Source organism: Sabethes cyaneus, chromosome 2 (assembly GCF_943734655.1).
Source record: "Sabethes cyaneus chromosome 2, idSabCyanKW18_F2, whole genome shotgun sequence".
In the NCBI taxonomy this organism is placed as follows: domain Eukaryota; kingdom Metazoa; phylum Arthropoda; class Insecta; order Diptera; family Culicidae; genus Sabethes; species Sabethes cyaneus.
This window is the reverse complement of record NC_071354.1, coordinates 174,639,980-174,663,111: the sequence shown is the minus strand read 5'-3', so window position 1 is coordinate 174,663,111 and position 23,132 is coordinate 174,639,980. Positions and strand designations below refer to the sequence as shown.

General features: G+C 40.4%; 4 protein-coding genes across 13 annotated transcripts in view; 2 read left to right on the top strand and 2 right to left on the bottom strand.

Moving 5' to 3' along the window:
* The first annotated feature begins 1,981 nt into the window (after positions 1 to 1,981).
* Positions 1,982 to 3,109, top strand: LOC128734828 (transcription factor BTF3 homolog 4-like). The gene is made up of 3 exons (XM_053829193.1): positions 1,982 to 2,048; positions 2,123 to 2,616; positions 2,699 to 3,109. The coding sequence occupies exon 2, from the start codon at positions 2,145 to 2,147 to the stop codon at positions 2,613 to 2,615; it is 471 nt and encodes a 156-aa protein (XP_053685168.1). The 5' UTR covers positions 1,982 to 2,048; positions 2,123 to 2,144; the 3' UTR covers position 2,616; positions 2,699 to 3,109.
* A 2,449-nt stretch (positions 3,110 to 5,558) lies between these two features.
* LOC128737458 (uncharacterized) lies at positions 5,559 to 7,292 on the top strand. The gene is made up of 5 exons (XM_053832095.1): positions 5,559 to 5,767; positions 5,823 to 5,938; positions 6,023 to 6,210; positions 6,275 to 6,987; positions 7,043 to 7,292. The coding sequence occupies exons 1-5, from the start codon at positions 5,709 to 5,711 to the stop codon at positions 7,278 to 7,280; spliced, it is 1,314 nt and encodes a 437-aa protein (XP_053688070.1). The 5' UTR covers positions 5,559 to 5,708; the 3' UTR covers positions 7,281 to 7,292.
* A 370-nt stretch (positions 7,293 to 7,662) lies between these two features.
* On the bottom strand, positions 7,663 to 9,290 carry LOC128738905 (uncharacterized). Its single transcript, XM_053834376.1, has one exon. The coding sequence runs from the start codon at positions 9,288 to 9,290 to the stop codon at positions 8,532 to 8,534; it is 759 nt and encodes a 252-aa protein (XP_053690351.1). The 3' UTR covers positions 7,663 to 8,531.
* A 190-nt stretch (positions 9,291 to 9,480) lies between these two features.
* The window catches only part of LOC128738902 (NAD(+) hydrolase sarm1), a 95,480-nt gene continuing 81,828 nt past the window's right edge, over positions 9,481 to 23,132 (bottom strand). For 9 of the 10 annotated variants that reach the window (XM_053834366.1, XM_053834369.1, XM_053834370.1 and 6 more), the window contains 4 exons: positions 19,342 to 19,433; positions 17,267 to 19,238; positions 17,027 to 17,193; positions 9,481 to 9,654 (listed from right to left, as the gene is read on the bottom strand). In XM_053834366.1, the coding sequence (XP_053690341.1) occupies positions 9,486 to 9,654; positions 17,027 to 17,193; positions 17,267 to 19,238; positions 19,342 to 19,433 (2,400 nt within the window). In that variant the 3' untranslated portion in view covers positions 9,481 to 9,485. Of the gene's footprint in view, positions 9,655 to 16,559; positions 16,665 to 17,026; positions 17,194 to 17,266; positions 19,239 to 19,341; positions 19,434 to 23,132 lie in introns of those variants that run through there. The other variant, XM_053834367.1, reaches the window with a different exon arrangement.

The following is a 23,132-nucleotide window of genomic DNA, read 5'->3' as shown; positions in this document are numbered from 1 at the left end:
GTATTAATATGCTGAAAACTCGGTATTTTTAAAGTTTATGAAAATCAATAAAATTTTGAATAAAACTATCATAATTAACCAATATTTTCTTATTTGTAACAATTATTGTTTAACAGTTTAACAGTGTAATAGTATAGTTAATGGTAGAACCACGTAGAACGAGCAAATTTTTCACCTGTAGTGGTCAATTTGCCTATTGAAAAAAATTGTTGCTCTGATAAACACAAAGAATTGCTTGTCGTTGGGCATGCAGTTGGTGGCAAATACATCGTAACATTCGCATAGTCTAAGAAAGCCTACTACTGCATGGCAGCAGCCCACGGGGATGTTGTATTCTTTCCATGAGATGACGCATTGGCCTCCACACTGCAACATCTCACCACGAATTATTAGCACTGGATTCACGTTATGCGTTGGGAGGGAATCGTCAACCTAGAGAAATGTTATTCATATTTTATCTTCCAAAATTCAGTACAGTAATTAAAAAAACTTACTCCAATCCATTGCACCAACCCGTTCAAAGGATTTTCCTGTGTTGCGGCTGCATCACGCGTGCGCTTACAGCCTCTGGTAGGGTTCTTAGACCGAATGATAGCCATTCTAACTTCACCGGTAACGAAACTGCTGTCGATCGCGCACAGTTAATTTTTGACATTGCTTTCCGAAATCTCGGTAAAAAAGGTTTGTGGCTTTTTTCAGCAGCATTTAACGAAATTTCGTTAAAAAGATATTGAAGTACCTAGATTCGGCACTTTATTTTACTGAGCTCGGGGGTTTACTGTTTCACTGATCTTCTTGGCAAATAAGATTGCAGTATCTCGGTAAATAAGCTTCATTTCCGATATCTCAGTAAAATAATTTTCCAAGTTACGGTAAAACCAGAAATGTTCACCGATATCACGGGAAAATAGGCCTATTTTTGTGTAGTTCGGTATTTTACTTTACCGAGACTTTATTTTGGAATTAAGTGTGTATGCTTATTTTAAATTGTATGCGTGCTTGCGTGTATTGGGGTTTACCCTTCCTGCAAAGCTTGATCTACTTTACCCACTTATTCCTCGCTGCCAGCACTATCCCATATTATAGCCGTCCCTGGCGAGGACTCATTCGTACCTCTGACCAGTACACTTAACTATAGGAGGGACATTTGCACTGTCAAGAGGCTTCAGAGGGTAAATATAGAATTCAGCACGAAGGAAGGGTAAATGGAGGGGCCTGAGAATACACCCATGCTAAAGTCACTTGACATCGAATGGCTTGATTCTACTAAGATTCGAACCCATGGCGGACGGCTTAATCGGTGTTCGTAATATTTAAAAAGCATTTTTGTCATTTTCTTAGACCGCACGTTTTCGGTAAAACTGAAAGAACGTGCGGAAAGAAAATGTGCAATGTTTTTAGGAAATGTCAAAAATGCTGTCCAAATATCACGAACACCGTCCGCCATTTTGGCTCGTAAAAAGCTGGTTAGATGCATTGCGGAGTTTCCATCTATTCCTATTCCAGGCTATGAACCATTTCGTGTAATATTTAACTTTTTAGTTAAAACTTGACAGTTCGATGGTTATTTCACCTTCTGTCGAAAATAACCCTGCTCTGAATCATGGTTATTTTTGACAGATTCGATGGTTATTCTGAAAGCCAATGAGACAAGCAGAGGTGAGGAAGAGATCTTTGATGTGTTTCTTTGAACCATATTATTTTTGATTCTATAATTTTTTCTTTGATAGAAACTAGCAATTATTCGAAATAACAAACCTTATTGTTGAACTAAAAATCTCACTCACTGTTGAACTAAAAAACTCACAACAGAGTGAGGGGTTCATGAACGACGTTTTTGGTGGCACGTAATATTTAAACGAGGCCCTAAACAAAATGAGTTACTGTTTTACAACCCCTAAAATCTTAAATTTGCCAACTGGGATTTTATATTGGCAGCAACTTCAAGCTTGTCTAATTTAGGAAACTAGTCTAACGAAAATCAATGCTTGCAGCGCACTCTACATAAACTTGCTCTCTTCGACTGAAAATTGTCAGATTTTTCACATGTGCGTTTTCTTTGTAAAAGACGAAAAGTTCTCAATTTTTAATAATTATTATCGTTTCTTGCCTGTTTTCGCAGTGAAATCATCAAACCAGTTACAATGAACGCGGAAAAGTTGAAGAAACTGCAGGCTGAGGTGCGTATCGGTGGAAAAGGAATGCCCCGTCGCAAGAAGAAGATTGTGCACACAAATTCCGCAGTGGACGATAAGAAGTTGCAGCTGTCTCTTAAAAAGCTAGGTGTGAATACCATCCCGGGAATTGAAGAAGTTAATATGATCAAAAATGATGGCACTGTTATCCACTTTAATAATCCCAAGACACAAGCCTCGCTCGCTACCAACACATTCGCCATCACTGGACACAGCGAAACAAAGCCGATCACAGAAATGTTGCCTAGCATCATCTCTCAGTTGGGACCGGAAGGACTTAACCAATTGAAGAAATTGGCAAGTGCTGCCGTTGCCGAGGACGACGATGATGTGCCCGAATTAACGGAGAACTTTGAGGAAGCCTCCAAGAAAGAGGTCGAAAATCTTACACAGAAAGTGCAGGAAATTCCTGTTTCATAAGGTGACTTGCACGCTCCTATCTATATATTAATGTGCGTATTTCGATCCTTCGTTTGAATAAGAATAGTCGTTTCCTTTCCCAGCCAAACGTGCGAAAATTGCGCTTTTCTGTCCTCGGCACTGGTTCAGCATTTCAATAAATTGCCTATTTAAAGGTATATTTTTCCAATCAATTCAATCATCGACAAGGAGCTAGTTTCGAGATCAATCCGATCAGTCCGGAACGTTGATTTTTGTGACTTGTTCGCCCAATTTTTTCGTGCCCCACGAAAGATTCGCCCTCAGCTAGGTGCAGTTTTCATAAATCGATGAATGCTGTTGAAAAAGTCAACTACAAAACTGTACTTGCCGATGACTTGTAAATAACAGTGAGAAGGAAAATCGCCCCTTAAATTGATATAACAGCAACAGCAAAAAGTAAAGAATTCTTCGTTATGAAACACATTTTAATAATCAAATAAAGGAAAGAAGAATAGATTTAAGTAAACAGAAAATCCCAAATTAAACGAGTGTTGTTTTAAATGTTCGAAATTCTTGATCGATTGATTGATACGTTCTATCAATTGAAACTCTCGTCTAATTTCAACTTTTAATAGCCTTTCTCATACGATCGGAAGACAAACTACGCAGGAAGAAATATGGCCTTCAACCCTTCATTCAATAATACATTAATGTTTATATTTTCTTTTTCAACATCTTGAAATGAATTTCGAGACAACTTGATATTTATCAGGTAAAAATTAGCCAACAGGGAGTTTGTGTTGGTACTTGATAGCAGAGCTGCCACAAATACAGATATTTGTGCATGCATAAATATGGGACCCATCAATTATTTCAGTTGCTGTGATTTCTGGCTCTACTAATGTTCCTGAATTTTAAAGTAGTCCATAAACTATTTATGTTATTTAAAAGATTAGATCGAGAAAATTAAATACTCCGGAGAAAACGGCAGGGTCCCAAATTTATGCATGCACAAATATCTGTATTTATGGCAGCTCTGCTTGATAGGGTAGCCTGTGATTGTACATAAAATTCTTTCGTTTCGATCCAAGGTTAGCTACAAACAGGCAACTCAGTAGTGTTGGTTCGCTTCGTGCACAGATAATTATGCATAGGTTCAAGGTATAGTTACTATATATATAGTTCGGCGGATAGAAAACCAGGCGAATTGGCATCCCTGATTTATGAAATTAAATTTGAAATTATGGTGAAATGTGCAGGTTTTTACGAAAAATAATCACTGGCGGGTGTTGAAAATGACAAGTTCTATGAAAATAAAGTGTATTTTTTTAACATTACTCCTGCATTTTGGATTTTGAAAAGCTTTTGGCTCCGCTTTTGACGTTTATTTGGCTCCCGATTTTCTATCCGCCGAACTATATATATAGTAACTATAGTTCAAGGATACTTTTTGTCGTTAGGCATCATTCAATGAAAAAAAATAGTGTTTAAAAATCGTTATAAAATTAGAGGTAGTAGATGTACATACATGAATGATTCATTCATTCATAACATTCATAATGGCTGCTAGGGATGCCAGCTTTCTCGCAAAAATGCAGCTACTACCAGAGATGCCAGATGATTCTAGAACTACACGAAAACTTGAATAAACTGCTCGAAATCCGATGGCAGACAAGAAAATATCTATATCATTACACGGGAGCTCCTAACCACACTTTTTGACAGCACTTGGTGGTTTGTTTACATGGTGTTAAAGTTTGAATTGAGTTTTCTATCTTTGTCCGGCAAATAATGATCAAAAATTATAGTTTTTATTTAAGAGAAAGCACCTTACATGCATTTTAAAGCACCTGATGCAGTAATCCTTCACGAAATTTCAAATCGAAACCGCTGGATGTGACAAAAAACATGTAAACAAACCACCAAGTGGTGTCATTTGACGGCAAAATGACGTCATCGCGAAATGATCTATACTGTATCCTAAGGGGTGTGAAATTGTCCAAATTTTATAAACATAAACATCCATGAATGGTGACAATTTGGAACCAGCCAGCATACTGTGCTTTTACTTGATCAATGGATTCCGAGGGCAGTCTAGCTTGGGGTATACGTATACGCGGTTTGTTTGCATCTCCAATTTTTTTTTCGCTGCTAAAAATTTTTCATGATGCACACAAACCACTAGTACAGTCACACATTAGCAATCCCTATATGCATATTTTTTATACATCATTTGGCAAACTATTTCTGGAGGGCGCCACCGACAGATTTTACACACACAAAATCGATTACTTTCTTCGAGTCTGTTAATATGTTCTCTGTGCGTAAACGTACCTAATTCTGCGCACCGAATATTTTTCTTAAAAATCGTAGCATTCTCAAATGAATAGCTCTATGTACACATATTTTCCAAGATTTATTAGTTAAGATAAGAATTTGCAGGAATTTGGAAGTTTTGACTGAAATGTGGGGTGCGCATAATTATAGGCACTATGCGCAGAGCTATAATAGGTGCATTTACGGTAGCTCCCTTGAAAGGCCCGGTAAAGGCTTTTTTAGATTTTTCGTGCAGTGTTTCGGTATTCGAGCAATCTATCTATAATGATTTCAGAAACATCTGGCATCTCTGTAAAAACCTGTTTCTGATGTTTATCGAAAAGATAAAAGCAGCAAACAGGGATACCAGATTTGCAGATTTGTCTGCAAATTCCAGATTTTTGGAACGGTCTTGCAGATCATTATAAATTTGCAGATATTTGCAGTTTTTAGGACTTTTATTGTTTTGTTGCAGATTTTTGTTCGAAGCTCTTTAAACTTTCACAGACTTCCTAAAAAAGTGTGCAGATTTTCGCAGATTATTTTCAAACCAGAAAATTCTGCTCGATTTTTCCGGTTTTCGAGCAGTTGCAGACATTTTTTTAGAAAATATGGCATCTCTGGCAGCAAAAGATAACAAAAATAATTCAAATTTAAAGATAATGTGATAGTTTGGTCTAAGTTTTCCTCTAAGGTTCTGCCGGATTACTGGCGTTATTTTAGAGATTGCAAGTTTTCGTTTCGGTTCAATTAGGCTACGAAATCCAATGCTGGTAGCGCCTAGTGCCAGGCTCGTAAGAGTGTTTGGCGCAAAAAATGAACATGAGCACCGAACAATCAGTTTCCGAGATTCCAAGTTGCCGGTCACTTCTAAGGTTTGATTGAAATAGGTTCATTTTATCACTTGTTAACATCCTGCCTTTATTCCAGTGGTCGCGATTTGCTGGCTCATTATATGACTGATTTCCAACCGCACACCTCTCTCAATCGTCTAGTCTTACCGGAAGAGGAGTCCGCACACCAGAACGAAATTATTCAGCTAAAAGGTAATGTTAGCTTCTCACTAGTTATTTAGTTAAAACTACCAATTTTTTTTTACTGATATCTTGTACCTTGTCCGGGGTTTGCAGAGGAGTTTCGACAAATTCTTTCCCAACAACATGTTGACAGAGAAGATTTGTACTCGAAAGGTGAATGGGAGAACGACAGGAAGCGCGTCAGAATTCTAAAAGCTCAAGGCAAGTGGAATGTTTTTGGATATCAGGAGAATAAAAATTTATATCTCAACGGGTATGAAGCTTTGCATCTCATGGAAATGGTAAATGGTTTGCTTTAACAATTTTAGTATCAATAATTTTACTAAGTTCCAAAACGGTTTACAGAACCGACTGATAGTCTATTGGAGTTCGGTTATCGTGTCAATGGAACAAGCGTATATGCTTTTCCTAGGATATCCTGATTCACTAGATTTGGAAGAGTATCTTGTTTACAATATCTTAATGAGAAGTGGTTTCTATCTGTTGAAATATGATGCGAACAGAGAGTATGAGTCTGATATGGAATCCGGCAGAGAGCTGGATGAAGACCAAAAATGTATCTGGCGTAATCTGTATGAAATGCTGCATCAACCCAACCCTCTGATAGATGAAACCGATAGTACTATTGATCCAATAAAGTATGACGAGATAAAGCGTTCTATGTTGAGTTTGAGAAACAGCATCATGTTTCAGACAACACCTGTTCACTCTGAGCAAAGTGAAGCAAAACGAAAACGTGCAGATTCTATTGAAACTAGTTCGTTACACTTTGAGCAAAGTAAGACAAAACGGAAACGTGCTAGTTCCATTGAAGTTTGCTCTGAACATAACGAAGGTGTTATCAACAAATCAAACAATATATTTAACTCTAAACTTAAGAAGTTTAATGAACTTTTTCACAGTTTCAATGTTATTAAAAGTACTTTGAATGATTCGCTGGCCGATGTAGATAGAGAGGACAACCAGTTAAAGTTTTCTTTTGATATGTACACTGCCGATGGATCCGTTTTCCGGAAAAGTAGACCGACGCCACCTGAGCACCGGATACTGGTTAGAAGGTAAGATGTTTGGAATTATTTAATATTTTGATGTAATGATTAATGCTCTCGATAGGTCAAATCAATCGTTGCCAACTGCTGCCGAAATAGGGCATTTTTTCCAGTGCCAACCTACGCCGTCAGTGCCAATTCTACTGATGCTAGTGTCTGACACACTGTCCATAAATTGCTTCCTATACAACTTTAACCAGTTACCTTCAAATATCATTGCTGTGAGATACCCGAAGAGCTCTATAGCAATGCAGGAAAACAGTGCTTTGAATGTGGAGTCAGATGATGACGAGCACAGTTAATGATGAGTTATATTTAATGAGTTAAATATCATGATATGAAAAAGAAACATCTGTTTGAGCCATTATGATATCACATCAGTAATAGTTGTGCAGAATCATAGCTACAGCTACAGATGTTGATGTACTGTTATGGCGGTTAAGACTTCTGTAATAACATTGCTCCACTATTCAGAGAGTCGTCGGTAAGCATTTTTCTTGGTGGTATTCAAAAAATTTCGCCGTTTTCAACAAGTACAAGCATCCTGGTCGACATTTTGTTAGTAAATTTCTGGATGTGCAGTTTTCCAGAAGAATAAGGTAAGTATGTTTATTTTGTGGTAGAAAAATGCAGATGACAAGTATTATTTATTTCGGAAAAATGCAAAGCCAAAATGCTGTTTTGAAGCTTCAAAAATTTTATTCCGTTCATTAAAGTCACATTTACAGAACTTATATTATTGACCTGAAAAGTTTAGCAGTTATAATTAATCATGCATTTCACTGCTCGTTTATATTATTTTACAAAGGAAATTTACATCGAAAAGTGCGCAACGAGTGCCTAGCAAACTATCTTTAACTGTGCGCATGTTATAACAAATGACATTTATTGTTATAATTATTGGAAATTGGACAATTCTTCTTTTGCTTCTCAACTACAACGTAATAATGTAAGATTACAAATACTAGGGTGCTTTTATGATTTTTAGAAAGACATTGTCTTCAAGTAGTTAATTGCATAAAAAAGTCCCTCTTTTTGCTCCTTATACAAAAAAGCTATAACCGCGTTAAAAGTGACTTCTAGCCGAGCAACTGTTGTGTATTATGAACAATAAAGAAAACCACTTTCGCTTTTCTTGCGACAGAAATATAATCGGCAATCTTATTCTGCAAACTTAATCAAAGTGATGATATTTTACCCTTAATTAATTTTCGCACGCGCGCGAATAAATCACATATATTTTTGCTTTTTTCATTATGTTTATGAATAATACAATGAACCAAAGTGTCAGTTGCTGTTTAAGCTGTGCTAAAATTGTAGTTACATTTTTACTGATTTTGTACAGGTACGACTAAAAACTATGATAAAGAATATACATTTATATTCGTTGTTGTGGTGCATAAATATTATCGAAGAATAGTTCTATAAGATCACAATTGTTTCTTTTACGTTCAATATAGATGTTTCGTTTCGAACACATCAACTTTAGGGCACATAATTACCATTAAGATGATTTTCCGTTATATTCGAGAGGCATGCCCAAATAAAAGGTATCATTTTTTCATTAGAGATTTTACCTTTTTCACGTACTTATTGATAAAGGGCGTATTGGATTTCTTGCTTCCGCTGGTGGCATCGCTAGACGAAGTGAACGAATGCACCGAAGAAGTTGTGGATAAAACATCTTCATCGGAAGGAGATTTGGGCTCGGGCTTGCTGTCGCCAGTTCGCATGGTACTGTCGATAATGATGGTTTCATTTTCACAAGGCTGTTCGTAGCACGACTCAGGTGATGCCGTTTCTGCTGTTCGAGCTGAAACGATGTGATCAACCTCTATCGATGGCTCTTGGAATCGTCGATTAAGGCAGATGTTGTTCATCAATTTTACTGGCGACTCTGGTTGTTCTATCGGTTCTGTCACCGGCGTAGACTCTGGCTGTAGATTTTCCATGCTTTGAGTGTTCTCGAGAAATTTCGCCAGATCACGATCATCGTCGAATAGATCGTCCATGCTGCGTGATCTTCGGTTCTTCGTTTTGACAGACTCTTCAGTTGATTTGGTCGTTTCAGGAGTGTTTTCGGCAGATTTGGATATAGGAACTTTGCTATCCACTCGATCTTGTCCTTCAGTGACTCGTTTTTTGTCATCACCCAACAGCCCTTCATAGCTGTGGCAACGAGTTTCAATCTTCGGCGGCAATGGAGGTCGTTGGGAGGCTGCACTAAATCCAGCAGCCGAACTTCTTCGAATTTCCGAATTTTTCAAGTTTTTTACCAGATTGCTACTACCGGTACCTAGCTTGGCATTCATTATTCGAGAAGTTCTACCTGTGGTGGCATAGTTTCCAGCACCGCCGAGGCACTGTCGCGCAGGGCTGGAAGATTTGCGGTAGCGATTCGCCAAGCTTGAATAGTAGCGAGGGTTCGAGAGTACGGTATTTGATCCGAAACCGCCCGGCTGCTGGGAGGGTGAGCTGACGTTTGAGCCCACTGAAGGAGTGTCTAGTCATTCGTAGTTCCGGTTATCCTTGTCGCTGCTCTTGCCGGAATCATTGCTGTGCATGCGCTGGTAGATGATTGGTGTGGTGGGCGTTGAATCACCGGCCGGGCGATTCAGCAGGTAGCGAAAGTGATCCGCCGAAGTTCCTCGGGTGTTGGTTTCAGCGCGCATGAACCTGAAGACGGTAGACAGAGGAAAACGGAGAGTCATGTTAGTGTTATATTCTGCACTTAGTATGATATCTTAACTGTAAGTTAGATTTTTGCCAGAATTACAATATTTACAATCAAAAATTTGAGAGAATACGTTTTGCTTCAGAATACTGTATATCGTTTCAATGAAAATTTTAAAACATAGTTGATTTTAAATATTAACAAATATTTTTGAATACTTTTTATGGGATCCTACGGAAGTAAAATAACAATCCAAAAACGCGATCGGCACGAAGAATGGTCAGGTCAGCCTAAAAGGACAATCCTTCCAAAAAAATAGACAACATTCGCTCCACTTAGATCGATCGCGGTTGATCCGTCCCAACGAATAGAAGAAAGCAGAGGTTCGCCGACGCACACCATGCGATACGGGACAACTCGGACACCAATAATAGAGGTGAGTGCCAACTTGAATACCTTACTTCCAACGATGTCAATGTAATTAATCTAACAACCCACTTTTGTAAGTGCTATCACAAAAGAGGTCCGTAATTGGCAAGTCTGATGAACCGAGTTTGTCAGCTCACAGATATCTTTTTTGACATCGTGATTAAAGGCCCAAACATAAGTGCATCAGTGCATTTTTATATGCAAATAAAACGGATGCATTTTTATGTTTTCAGGTATGCAAGGAAGACCAATTAGAGTTCCTTTAAAGAGTAGATTAATGGGTTGGCTCTTGCCTTATCAAGAATTCCTCTCCATTGTACTTGGTCCTGGGCTACTCGTCGCCAATTCGTTGCGCGTCTCGACACACGCAAGTCGGCTTCAACCTGGTCGAGCCATCTAGAACATTGGGCCTCTCTATTCCTGGTGCCGGTGGGGTTCTTGAAGAGAACGGATTTCACTTGAATGCGTCGTTAGATCTCCTTACTCGTATTATTGTCGGCGGTGACCAGAGATCTCAAATATACGAACCCATCAACCACTTGCAGTTCATCACCATCAATAGTCACTGTCCGTGGGAGGCAAGCGTTGCTTTCTCTGGAGCCTCTTCCTGCCATATATTTGGTTTTCGACGCATTCATTTGTAGCTTCCGTTTTTAGTCCAGCGTAGATTGCCTCCGCCGTCCGAAGGTTTCTTGTAATGATGTCGTATGCTTCCCTGAAATCCACGAAAATATGATGCGTGGGCACGTTGTACTCTCGACATTTCTGGAGGATTTGTCGGAGAGTAAAAATTTGATCCGTAGTAGCACGAGCCCCAAAAAAGCCCGCCTGATACTGCCCTACGAATCCTCTTGTTATTGAGGATAGACGACTCAACAAAATCTGGGAGCGCACCTTGTAGGCGGCGTTTACCAACGTGATGCCGCGGTAATTACAGCAATCTAGCCGGTCGCCCTTGTTGTAGATGGGACAGACTACACTTTCCATTCACTCCTCCGGTAGGTTTTCCTCCTCCCCAATCCTAGAAATTATCCAATGAAGTGCCGCTGCCAGCGATTCTTGGCCATTTTTGTAGATCTCTGCCGGGAGTCGGTCCTTCCCGGCGGCTGTTTTATTCTTCAGCAGACGGATTTCTCGCCGGATCTCTTCGAGATCAGGAGTCGGCACGCTGTTTTCGTTTGTAGGCACTCCGAGGTTAACTTCCATTGCGTCTCCTGCTGCTATATCGCCGTTGAGATGCTCATCGAAATACTGCTTCCATCTGTCGACCACATCACATTCGTTGTGATTAGATCCCCTCCCTCATCCCTACACATGTCAGATTTAGGTATGTAGCCCTTACGAGTTTGGTTCACTTTCTCGTAAAGCTTGCGCATCACTAGCGTTATTAGCCCGGAATAGTTGTTCCAGCTTCTCACGATCTCTGTTCCCCTGGCGCTTTTCCTCCTCAGGATCGTGGTCAAATCATTCCGCGCTCGTCGATACTTGGCCAAATTCTCTCTCGTGGATATGCTTAGATAATTTTTCCAAGCTCTTTTTTTCCTATCTATCGTTGTTGTCATTCCCAATTATTTCGGGCACTCGAGGTTTCCACTCCTAGCACCGCGGTTGCGGCCTCGTTGACGGCCGAGCGAATCATACTCCATCCGTTTTCGAGGGTCGATTTATCTAGCTCCACAGAGGAAGGCAGAGCTGCATCCAGTGCGCGCGCGTAGTTTTCGGCAACTGGTTTAGCTGCCGAATGTTTAACCGAGGAGGGCGGCTTTGTCGCGAAGTATAAACCGTCGATAGTTTAGAGCGCACGTGTACTGCTACTAGGTAATGATCCGAGTCGATATCCGCACCCCGTAGGAAGCGTATGTTGGTGATGTTCGAGAAAAATCGTGTCGATTTATATGGTCGATTTGGTTCGAAGTTCGTTGGTCAGGTAAACTCCAGGTGGTTTTGTGGATATCTTTGTGGAAAAAGAAAGTGCTTCTGTCCACCAAGCCTCGAGAAGCTGCAAAGTTGATGCATCGCTGGCCGTTATCGTTCGAGTCGGTGTGCAGGCTATGGGTCCCGATCACCGGTCTATGCATTGCTTTCCTGCCGACCTGGGCCTTCATATCCCTGATGACGATCTTGATGTCCCGTCGCCTCCAGCTGCGCATAGAACGCTTCCTTCTCATCGTCGGGTCTTTGCAACAGATCTCCTGCAGTGCCACGATGCCAAACTTTCGGGGTTCTAACTGATCGAGCAGCACCCTGTCGCCGCTAACGAAGTTTAGCGATCTGCAGTTCCAGGTACCAAGTTTCCATTCCATGTCCTTATTTCGTCGCCTTAGTTCAAGCCGAATGTTTCGAGTAAGATTTTCTTGACGCTTTTTAGCTTTTAGGGTTTAGGTAGGTACCCGTACCAAGGCCTACGCTACCGAGTCTCGTAATGGGGCTGCCATCTTGCAGTGCCGAGACACACTGTGCCTCCTTCCCTGTTGGTATACGACCTTAGTTTCCACCGGGGTTGGTTACCCGATCTTCGTTAAGGTTGCTCGTATTCCGGCTGGTACCACGAGGAGGTAGGGGTAGGAGTTACTGGATAAGAGGCTAAGGACCACTATGGGGTCTGTTTTACGCATTATCCAACCATTTACCAACCTCCTCATTTCTACATACGTGAATTACTGACTTGAGAAAAGCAGGAAATAGTTTACCGTCAGTTAGCTAAACAGTTTATCTATCCAAACTCTGTGGTAGTTAACTACATATTATTACGGAACATTTTACCGGGTATTGTTCCGTTATTTATCATCTTAAAAATATCTGAAAATTCTTATCTGAATAAGGGCTCTGTAACTTTGGAAAAGAATGTTCAGCGCGAGTAGTAGGTACTGCATGTCGATCACTTTATAGCATCTTCAAGCGCAATGTTGAATAGCAGGCTGGAAAGACCTTCTCCTTGTCGAAGTTCCCTGTGAGATTCAAATGACAATCTACCCGAAATTCTCACACAGCACTGGATCCCATCCAACGTAGCCATGATAAGTCTAGTAAGCTTCTCCGGAAAGCCGTTTTCGAACAAGATTTTCCATAGCTTTTGTCGATTTACACTATCATATGTAGCTTTGAAATCAACTAAGAGAGGGAATTAGAAATTCGCAGCACTTTTGAAGGATTGGCTGCAGGGTAAAGATTAGGTACGTTGTAGATCAATCCTCGAAGAAGCCGGCTTGATAAATTCCCGCGATTCTATTGGCTATTGGCGACACTCGATGAAAGATGACTTGGGAAAGCACCTTGTAGATGGTGATTGTAGATTTCAAAATAGTTATCGCTCAGTAGTTTATCTAGTTTATCGCCTTTCTTGTAGTTTGGGCAAATAACCCCATGCTGCCGGTAGTCGTTTCGTATCATAAATCTTAACAATCAATTGATGCAAACAGCTGGCCAACTTGTCCGGACCTATTTTGATAAGTTCCGCTCCAATACTCTCGATGTGAGTGGCACATCTTCCTTGATACTACAAATGAAGTCCTGGCTTCACTATTTCGGTCTTCCGCCTACACATCATTCAGCTGTTCATCGTAGTACTGCTTTCACCTTTACATCACCGCACGGCCGTCTGTCAAAATACCCCCATCCTTATCTCTGCGCATTTCGGCCCACGACGCAAAGCCTTTGTGAGATTCGTCGAGTCTTTGATAGAGCTTTCGCGTATTCTGAAAACGGTATAGCTGCTCAAGTTCCTCGCACACCTTCTCCTCCTGATGGCCTTTTTTCTCCTTGAAGTTTCGGGTTTGCTGCCACCGCTTTTGTTTGTATCGCTCCACATTCTGACGAGTGGCTCTGCGCAGCATTAGCACACGCGCTGCGTTCTCCTCATCCAATATCTCCCCGTACTCCTCGCCAAACCAGTCGTTACGTCGATTCGGAACCACACAATCTGAGACGTTCTCCCCATTACGCTTTTAATGGCTACTTTTTTCTTCCGGCAGCGCGGCTTCGAGGAGTAACCCGTAGCTTTCGGTGACATCCGATATCGTATGTTGTTCACAACAGATAGTTTTTCACGTATTTTAACCGTCACTAGATAGTGGTCCGGTGCCCTGGTAGGTTTTGACGTCGATAATGTCTTAAAAATGCCTTCTATTAGAACGTGTTCGATTTATGATTCCGTCTAGTTGGGTGATCTTTAGGTGTACCGATGGTGAAGGTTGTGCTGGAAAAAGGTACTACGTATGGTCAAGTTCTTGGAGGTATAAAGCTTCAATATCGAATTTCCTTCGCGATCGTCTTGCTTCGTAGACACGGACGACACCTATTTGCATCAAGTAATCCGAATGCAATTAAAAAAGTGTAAATACCACTGTACAGAGAAAAGTGAACTTTTCTCTCTATACCTTGTAGAGGCCGCAAACGTAGGATGGGTTACCGCTGTACAAAAAAGTCTTTCCCTTTGGGTTACAACACATCCCGTTATAGCCACAGTCATTTTAAATTAAGCATGGTCACCATTTAGCCTCAAAAATTCTTTGGAATCTTTTCAGGGCCACCGAAAATTTTGAAACAGTACCATAGAATGCACAGAAGATTGAATACGAATTATTTCTCTATCGAGTTATCGTATGTAGCTTTTTCCTTAGCCATCCGAAATTAATCCATTTTAAATTCATATGTTATTACAAAATGTTCACTAATAACTACAAGGTATACAACCGTAACGGTTGTACGGAAGGATGACGTAGGACTGTGTTATGCAATCGTTGACAAGTTCATTCGATGAAATACTATTTTATGTCCGATTATCAGATTGAAGACTGACGCAGTTTGTTGATGATAGATAATAATTTTTTGAAATATAATATTGGTGTCAATAGGCCGTATGAATAAAACAGTTTGCTTTGCTTTTCCCGTTTAAATCATATGGGAGCATTTGCTCTAACTCTTTTATTCATTCGGCCTAATGTTAATATTTCAAACCTTAGCGAATAAAGCATTATGATATTGCATAAACTAGAGTTGATGTTGCTCGTGACGATTAAACCGAATATAAACCTACATGGTTTCCGTATGCTTTGCCCTAGATGATGAAGCGCTTTGAAGTAGATATCATTTCGGTACCTTTAAATAATCCAATCTTTTGCGATGATGACAATGTAAATAATAACAAACCTAGGCAAAACCATAAAATGTAATTTTTCGGCTGAGCAGCTTTGTTATTTTCAACGCCTAACAAAAGTATGAAAGCAAATACATTTGACTCTTAGGCAGAGCTCGAAACAAAGTAAAAGAAGCGTATTTTTCCTTGTCTTCATTCTTTATTCCCTTAACATAAAAGGATTTGTGTCATTTGTCTGGCGACTGCTTAAAGTGAAGATGATTGAAAGTCAGGCACGATTTGCTGATATTGCCCCTACACTAAAAAAAAGTACCGAAGTCGGCAAAATTTTGCCGAGATTTGGACAGCCGAGCGATCGGTAAAATTTTTTATGATACCAAACGTTAGTAAAGATCCGTAAACGTCGATATGCACCACGGGAATTTTCACCGAATGCTCGGCTGTCCAAATCTCGGCAAATTTTACCGAGTTTTTTAAGTGTGTAGATTAATTATAACATGTGTTTCATGGTTTTAAATGTCTCCTAATTTCAGTTCAATTGCATTCAAAATTGCTAACCTTCTGCTAAATATTTGATAGAAAATGACAAATTAAACTTTAAAATTGCTCGTTATAATGAAGTGAAACCTGCTGATTAAAGCCAGTTTTGAAGCGAAGCTGTGCTACTTCAGTTGAAACCATAGCTTCATTGCTACATTATCATTGCTGTGTGGCGATTTGCAATTGAAGGTGACGTTGTTGGGCCCTGCTTCCAGGGCATTTAATTATTGTTAGAAATGAAATTTAATGCCTGTATATTGCCACTGTCCGGTATTATCTGAGTTCAGTAAAAAAATGTAAATTCGTATTGGGAGAATTTAAATTGCATAATACACAGGGCAGTTGACCAATTAATCCTAATAAATGTGCAGCAACCCATCCAAGCACCGAAAAACCTACATCAGCAATAAATACCACAAATAACCTAGGTGTGTCGAAATATAAAGAGACACTCGCCTTTTAGTTTGCTCAAGCATCACTCAATCTTCAAGGCACTCATCACTTTTCCTGCTGGGCTCAACGCTGCACGCGTCCAACGGTGGGCGAATAATGGTCTTCCAAGAGCCCACGATAAGCGGCGGTAGCCAGACTTAAAACCGAACACTGTACCAAACACCACAATAGCGTAATTGTTATTGCACACAAAACACATTTGCTAAGCTATGATTTACAGCGCGTTGAGATCAGGATTTGGGCGAGAGCTGACGGCAGTACAAGTGATGAGTAATCTATGTTAGCACACGTGGACTAGTAGGAGTGGCAGCGATTCGGTTTTTGCTAGTAGGACCACAAGCACACACAGCGGCAGTACTGATGCAATTTTGCATTGCTTCAATTAGGACTCTCGTATCTCTGTTACAGAGAAAAATGGTTGAGCGTTTTCAATAGCTCGATCTTTGTGATGATGCACTTGAGCGACCGTTTCGGTTAGCAGTATTCCGTATGTACCTGCGGGTGAGTGAGAGAAACACGGAAGAATCGGTTCAGAAGCTCTGATACGCTTGGGAAGAGATCATCTTTTGAAAACTGATGTTCACAATCAGATAGCCGGCGAAGTTGGCTTACAGAAACTAAAATCAGAAAAAGCGTAACTGAAGTGCATAGGAAAAGCAACTAGCTTTTGTAGCGAAATTAATCAAATTTATACATGCATTGTGCGTCTAATGAAAAGCTTATCTGCTCAGATGATAAAACAAGTAGCACACACTATGTTTCATGAGTTATGATAAAAAAACTGAATGCCTGAGGCAAATCATATGTAATGAGATATATTACTAAGTGGTAAGGTAGCACGCTAAAGATTCTCGTACCTTTCTAGTTTGTCCACACACGCATCCTGGTAGTCGTGAATCCATCGAACTCCATTGAAATGGCACACACCCCGCATATCTTCCGGCAAACGTTCCGGTTCCGGCCACTGAAAGTTGTCAATGATGGGAATAATATTGCAGTCAGAGTTAAGTGCCGCAACGATTTCCTGAAACAATAGTTAAAAAATTAATAGTCAGTATGTTAACGTTAAACCCTAGACTTAAATCATGAAAACTTACCCGATGTACCCAGTCCTTGCCCTCCACATCGTCGACGCAGCGTTCCAGCGCATCCTGTGTGAGAACCAGCAAAAAGTGTTTCGCATGACGAATGCTTTGCAGTAGGTTGTTGTCAAATTTGCCCGCTTCCAACCGCTCCACATCGATAAACACAGAAAATCCTCGCAACTCAAGATGAACCTTTAGCAAGCTAGCTAATTGCGAGCCGTTGCTTCTTCGGTAGCTTACGAAAACGTCTAGATTTTTCTCCGTATTCTTCTCCGACGTTAAGGATGAAATCGTTTCATTGCTCTTGATTGCATTCAATATGCGTACCCTATGGATGGAATTCCGAATGCCACATTCTGCCACCAGTTGGTCATCGTCCAAATTCTTAATCGATTCCAAATCCACGCCGGCATTCAACATCGAGTAAGTGTAGATGGTATACTCGGGTGCTATTTTGTATAGGAACGAGTGCAAACTGTCCGGATCTCGTGAACTGTAGTCAGCCATTCTCTTTAAGTTTTGGAGCTCCCGCTCAAAGCGTTTCCTCCGAATTCCGTTAGTCATTCCGATATCTACCTGCAAGTTTTCTTCGTTCAGTTGCAGCAGCAAGTCACCATCCACCTTGGAATCAAAGAAATGCTGCTCATATTCTGAGAATCCGATTTGCTTGACCCACTCTCGTACGTCTTCCGTATTCCACAGTGGAACTTGCTGAGATAGTTTGTGTGGAACCTCTTCGCCAATGAGTCGTAGAGCCTGGGCTGCGAACTTAGAAGCGATTGCATTCGGCGAACTAGCAACCCGAATCAGCGGTTCAATTGCTCCAATCTCCTTGAAAATGTTTGTATTCCCTTGCTCTTTCTTAATACCTGCCTCCATACAGAAGTGAAAAGCCGCAAGGTTGCGTGCTTCTTCCCGTTTCGAGCTTAGTACCGGCACAAGTCTTTCCAGCCAATGCTTACTTTGACCATGAGCGTGCGCCAGATTGGACTTGGCAAATTCGGACGGATTGTGAGAGGTAACAAATGGTTCCACAAGGTTTAGCGTACCAGATTTGATAACTTCGGCTTCTATTTCTTTGTTTGCTACCAGTACAACGATAGCAAGACAGGCATAGTACTTGATGTTTTCATCATGATGAAATGCTAGGGGGAACAACCAAGACGGCACCTTGCGATTAATCATAGCTTCTTGGTTCTCTGCCCCACCATAGAGTGACAAGTTGGCTAGTGCTCCAGCACAATGCCTCAATGTTTCTACGTCGTTCTTTCTGCACTCGAACAATACAGCATCTAAACCACCCAGCCTTATCACATTCGAACAAGTATCTTCACTGTGCTTAAACAAATGTTCCAGAATACCAGTCCCAACCCGTGAGTGATCAGTGGCATTATTTCTCGTACATACACAGGCTACATTAACCACTTTGTCCAGTCCATTTTTCACAACGTGCGATCGGTTTTCGGTTGTCAAGCACTGTTCCAATAGCCGGGCTGAGGAAAACTGAACATCTGAGTCACTGTCGACACAGTTTTTCATCAGGATATCTAGGCCTCCCGTTTTACGTAGTGTTTCGCACAGGCTGGCTCCCAATTCATGACCATGAGTTGGTACAGCCCAGGCACGTCGTATGATCTCATTCATCGTGTTGAGTAGATTTGGAGCTTTCTTCATTTGCTCCGAATGTTGCAGATTCTCGACATATGTCGTAAGGTGATTCGAATACTTGTGTATGGTGCTTTCAATTTCGGCTGGGTTGCTCCCAAGTCGCTCCAGATCTTCGAACGATGGAAAATCGTCACCGAGACTCAGTGTACCATTCATCGACGTGGAATGGGTGCTCATTTGTGAAGAAGATGTTACCATACTGTGGGACGTGAACTTGGACTGGGTAGCTGCTGACACGTGCTTTTCCTGATTGAAAATTCCAGTCGATGACACTGTCTGCCGTTGTTGTGCTTGTGCTACGGCTTTCTTCTCCGCACTGAAAATGAAACGTAATTAGCTAACCGTACACACCCTAAGCTTTAGGTTTCCTGAGTGCTCGACGCTACTCTCGACAGAACGGAGATAAAAATATTACTAACCTGAAGTGATCGCTCTGCACTTTGACGCTATGTGCTGCTATATTGTTAGCTTCGGCCTGCTGGAAGTCGCCCATCTTCAGAGATCGTGCTTCCTAGAATGATAACAACGTATATCACAAGTATTAGTTTACAGACAAACAACTAAACAGCTAGTCTGGCTGTGCGCTGCAATCGTGACGAAATAGTTACGCCAATGAATAGTGACACGCGAAGAGCGTCTGTCCTCCATCGCTACGGTCAGGAATATGTCGAACCATGCATTTTTGCAACCACTCGAGCTACAACGGCGGTCGGTTTAAGCTGGAGACGGTCGCTTATCAATATACATGAAACTGACCGCGCTCGGTGCCAAGTTGCGGCGGTTCAAGTTACAAGTCATATGTGAATTAAATTATTTCTGGGGTGCGGGCCGCATATGTCAAGTATTTAAAACGGCTCCAGGTGCACCAGCCACCATGCGCTTTTCAACTGAAGTTTTTTGTTTCGTGTCAAAAATATTCAAATGGTTTTTACTAATTGAGAATAATTATTATGTGAATAATTATTATTGGCACGAACCAGTTTACGTTAGGCAATCGGATAGTATTTTAGCCAAGAATATGGGAAAAAGAAAGTAAAAATGAAATAGAAATATGCCGAAGAAATTTGTACCGTGCCCTAGATTGTAATCTACCGATGATTTATAACGCGTTATCAAGCACTATCGATGTTACACTTGATAGATCGAGAGCTATGTACACTGGTAGTTGCTACTGTTTACTTTGAATTGAAATATTTACAATATTTGATTGAAATATTTAACCCCTAGCGATTCTGAGAAAACCTACATCGCTGTTATGTAACAATGAAATAACATTGTAAAATATAAACATGAAAAAACTATGATGATGTGAAAAGTATAGCCTCTCAGTTAACTTTGAGGTGCGAGACTGGCTAACAAGTCAGCCCACATGGTCCGAAATCAAAAACATGCGATCGTTTGAGTTTTGAGTAGGAAAACTTAGTTTTAAGTTTGTGGAACCTTTGGAAGAGTTTCTTGGAACTAAAAGATCTTTCGTTTGGTTTGGTGGAATACAACATTTCAGTAATCCCCCTAAAAGTAAAATAAAAAATCTATTTTTCTTCAGTTTCAATATAACACATTGATATATTCTGCAAAGTTTTAGAGTATATTATTACAAGAAATTTTGCTGAAGACTGTAACCTTGTATCTCTTCAGCGAAGACAAAAATATTCTATTTCTTGTATATGAATCGTTAAAATCAGTTTTCTACTTTAGCACTTTTTGTAATTGTATGACTTTTTCATATTTTATAAAGTTGTTCAAATAAAAAAAGCTTAACTTTGTTGGGTATACTATCTTTACTTGTTTAGGAACTGTAAAACTTTTTAATATAAAAAATAACCTAATTTTGACCCCGAATTACTCGACCAACGGCAGATGGATACGAATAAAACCTTCTAGATTTTGTAGCTGTTTTCATTTAGTTTCTGGTTCATGTAATTTAATTAATAATAATAATCAAATTTTAAAATATAAGGACAAGGCCACTTTGATTATAGTGCATAGCAATTAACAATCGAGCATGAAATAAATGTATTTACCAACCCAGGCGATTTCAGACCGATACGCACTGTAAAAAGCATGTTGGAAGCCTCACCCGGATAGAAATGCATAACAAATATTAATGTAAAAACATTACGATTACAATGAATTTTACTGTTTACAACACTTTATGCTGTAACTTCACTGTACCGTTCTTGGAAAAATTTTCATTTAATTTGGCAACAATGCAAATTGTTTCGAAGCAAATGGCCGCCGGAAATCATCTCTATCTAAGGTCCAATCCTAGGTAGATTGAATTATTTTTCGACACAAGTTGTGCCTCTTCCTCCGTCTACTGTAGATACCACCGATCGAGAAGTTTACTCTGATTCGTTTTACTATCGGGACGACGACACTATGCATGCGCTTGCGACTTACGATGTTCGTCTGTCAGCGTGCCAGCCGCGTTTCTGAACGCGGGTGTTCGAGGAAAGGCTCCGTTCCTTTGGAATGTGCCAACTTCGTTGTTTTTACGTCCTGACCTTGAATGAGGTCAGGCATACAATTAAGTTTTTAGAACGGTAGATTTTACAATTGACGGAGGAGACGATAGAAGACAGTAATGATACAAAGAGTCGATAGGATATCCTAGATAAGTTAGATATCTAACAGATTGAGACCAGGTGTTAATGGGAAAGAGCGGAATTTGTTTATGTAGTTGTACTGACCTCTAATACTTTCCTAATATGAGCGATGAATGCGGCTCGAAAATCATAATAGTTCGAAGCCTATCAAATTCATTGTCATCATATCTTTTCAAAAACATGAAATACCGTAGTTAATCAACCGGTTTTATTTTGTCCTAATAATCCGAAAGCCTATACAATTTTTTTTGCAGAACTCACCTTAAATTTCATTGTAACTTCGTTGTAAAACAGTGTAAAACTTATAGTGAATGTACCACAAATTTTACTGTTTTTGGTTTTTATTTGTATGGGAAAAAGCCGAAAAATTTAGTGTTACATCACTTAATCACCCCCTTATTCGCTGTAAAATTGGCGGTTTTCATTAAAATTTACTGTGAAAACAGCGATATTCATGGTAACTTCAGTGTAACTTTTACAAAGATTTTCATTGTTGCAATGTGGTTTTTCGAAGTTTTTCAATGTTTGTAACAGTGAAATTTAATGTTTTTTCGCTATACATTTTTATTCGGGCAGCCTCAACCCAGTCGCGTCCGGTCCGGTGATTGTTGCTACGCGCACTATTCTTCAACGTCAACACGGTTCTTTTCAACTTCCAACGGCACAAATAGATAGCAACAACCTGCCAAGTACCTCAGCTGGTTCCACTTCACCAGACTTGTTCTCACATCGAAGTTTCTCCGACACGCGCTGTAAGGCCTCTGTTTTTACAACCAAAATGTCAGAGAATTGAAAACGAAAATCACTGATTTTTCTGTTGTGTTGTGTTAATAGACAACGAGTATGACATCATTATCAACAACTATTCTGTGCAACTATTCGGTCATAGCTACGACGTATACAGGAAAGACCACAACTCGCAAGTGACTGGTAGAAGACGAGGAGGCGGTGTTCTCATTGTTATCAAAAACTCATTGCATTCTTCTCCGTGCCTGATTCAGATTGACAATGACCTAGACACTACCTAGAGCATCTGTGGGTTAACATTCACGGCATCGAGCGGATCATATGTTTGGGTGTAGTTTACATTGCACCCGATCTGTCGTGAAATCATTTAGTCGTTGAGAACCTCAATAGTTCGATTACTTAATGTGCATTACCTGCATCTGCTTTTCGGTGATTTTAATCGTCCGGACCTCCGCTGGCGTGCTACTATTGCCGGTTTTCCCACAGATTCAATATCCGTTAGTAATACTCTAATTTGTAAAATGTCATTGCTTAACACCCTGTACAATATGCTTATTAGACCGGTTGTTCTCTACGGGCATGAAACATGTTCAATGCTCGAGGAGGACCTACGAGTGCTCGGAGTTTTCGAACGACGAGTGCTCAGAGCGATCTTCGGCGGCGTACAGGAGAACGGAGTATGGAGACGGAGGATGAACCATGAACTTACACAGCTCTATGGCGAACTCAGTATCCAGAAGGTGGCAAAAGCTGGACGGATACGATGGGCAGGGCATGTTGCAAGAATGCCGGACAACTACCCTGCAAAGATGGTGTTCTCCTCAAATCCGGTAGGAACAAGACGACCAGGAGCG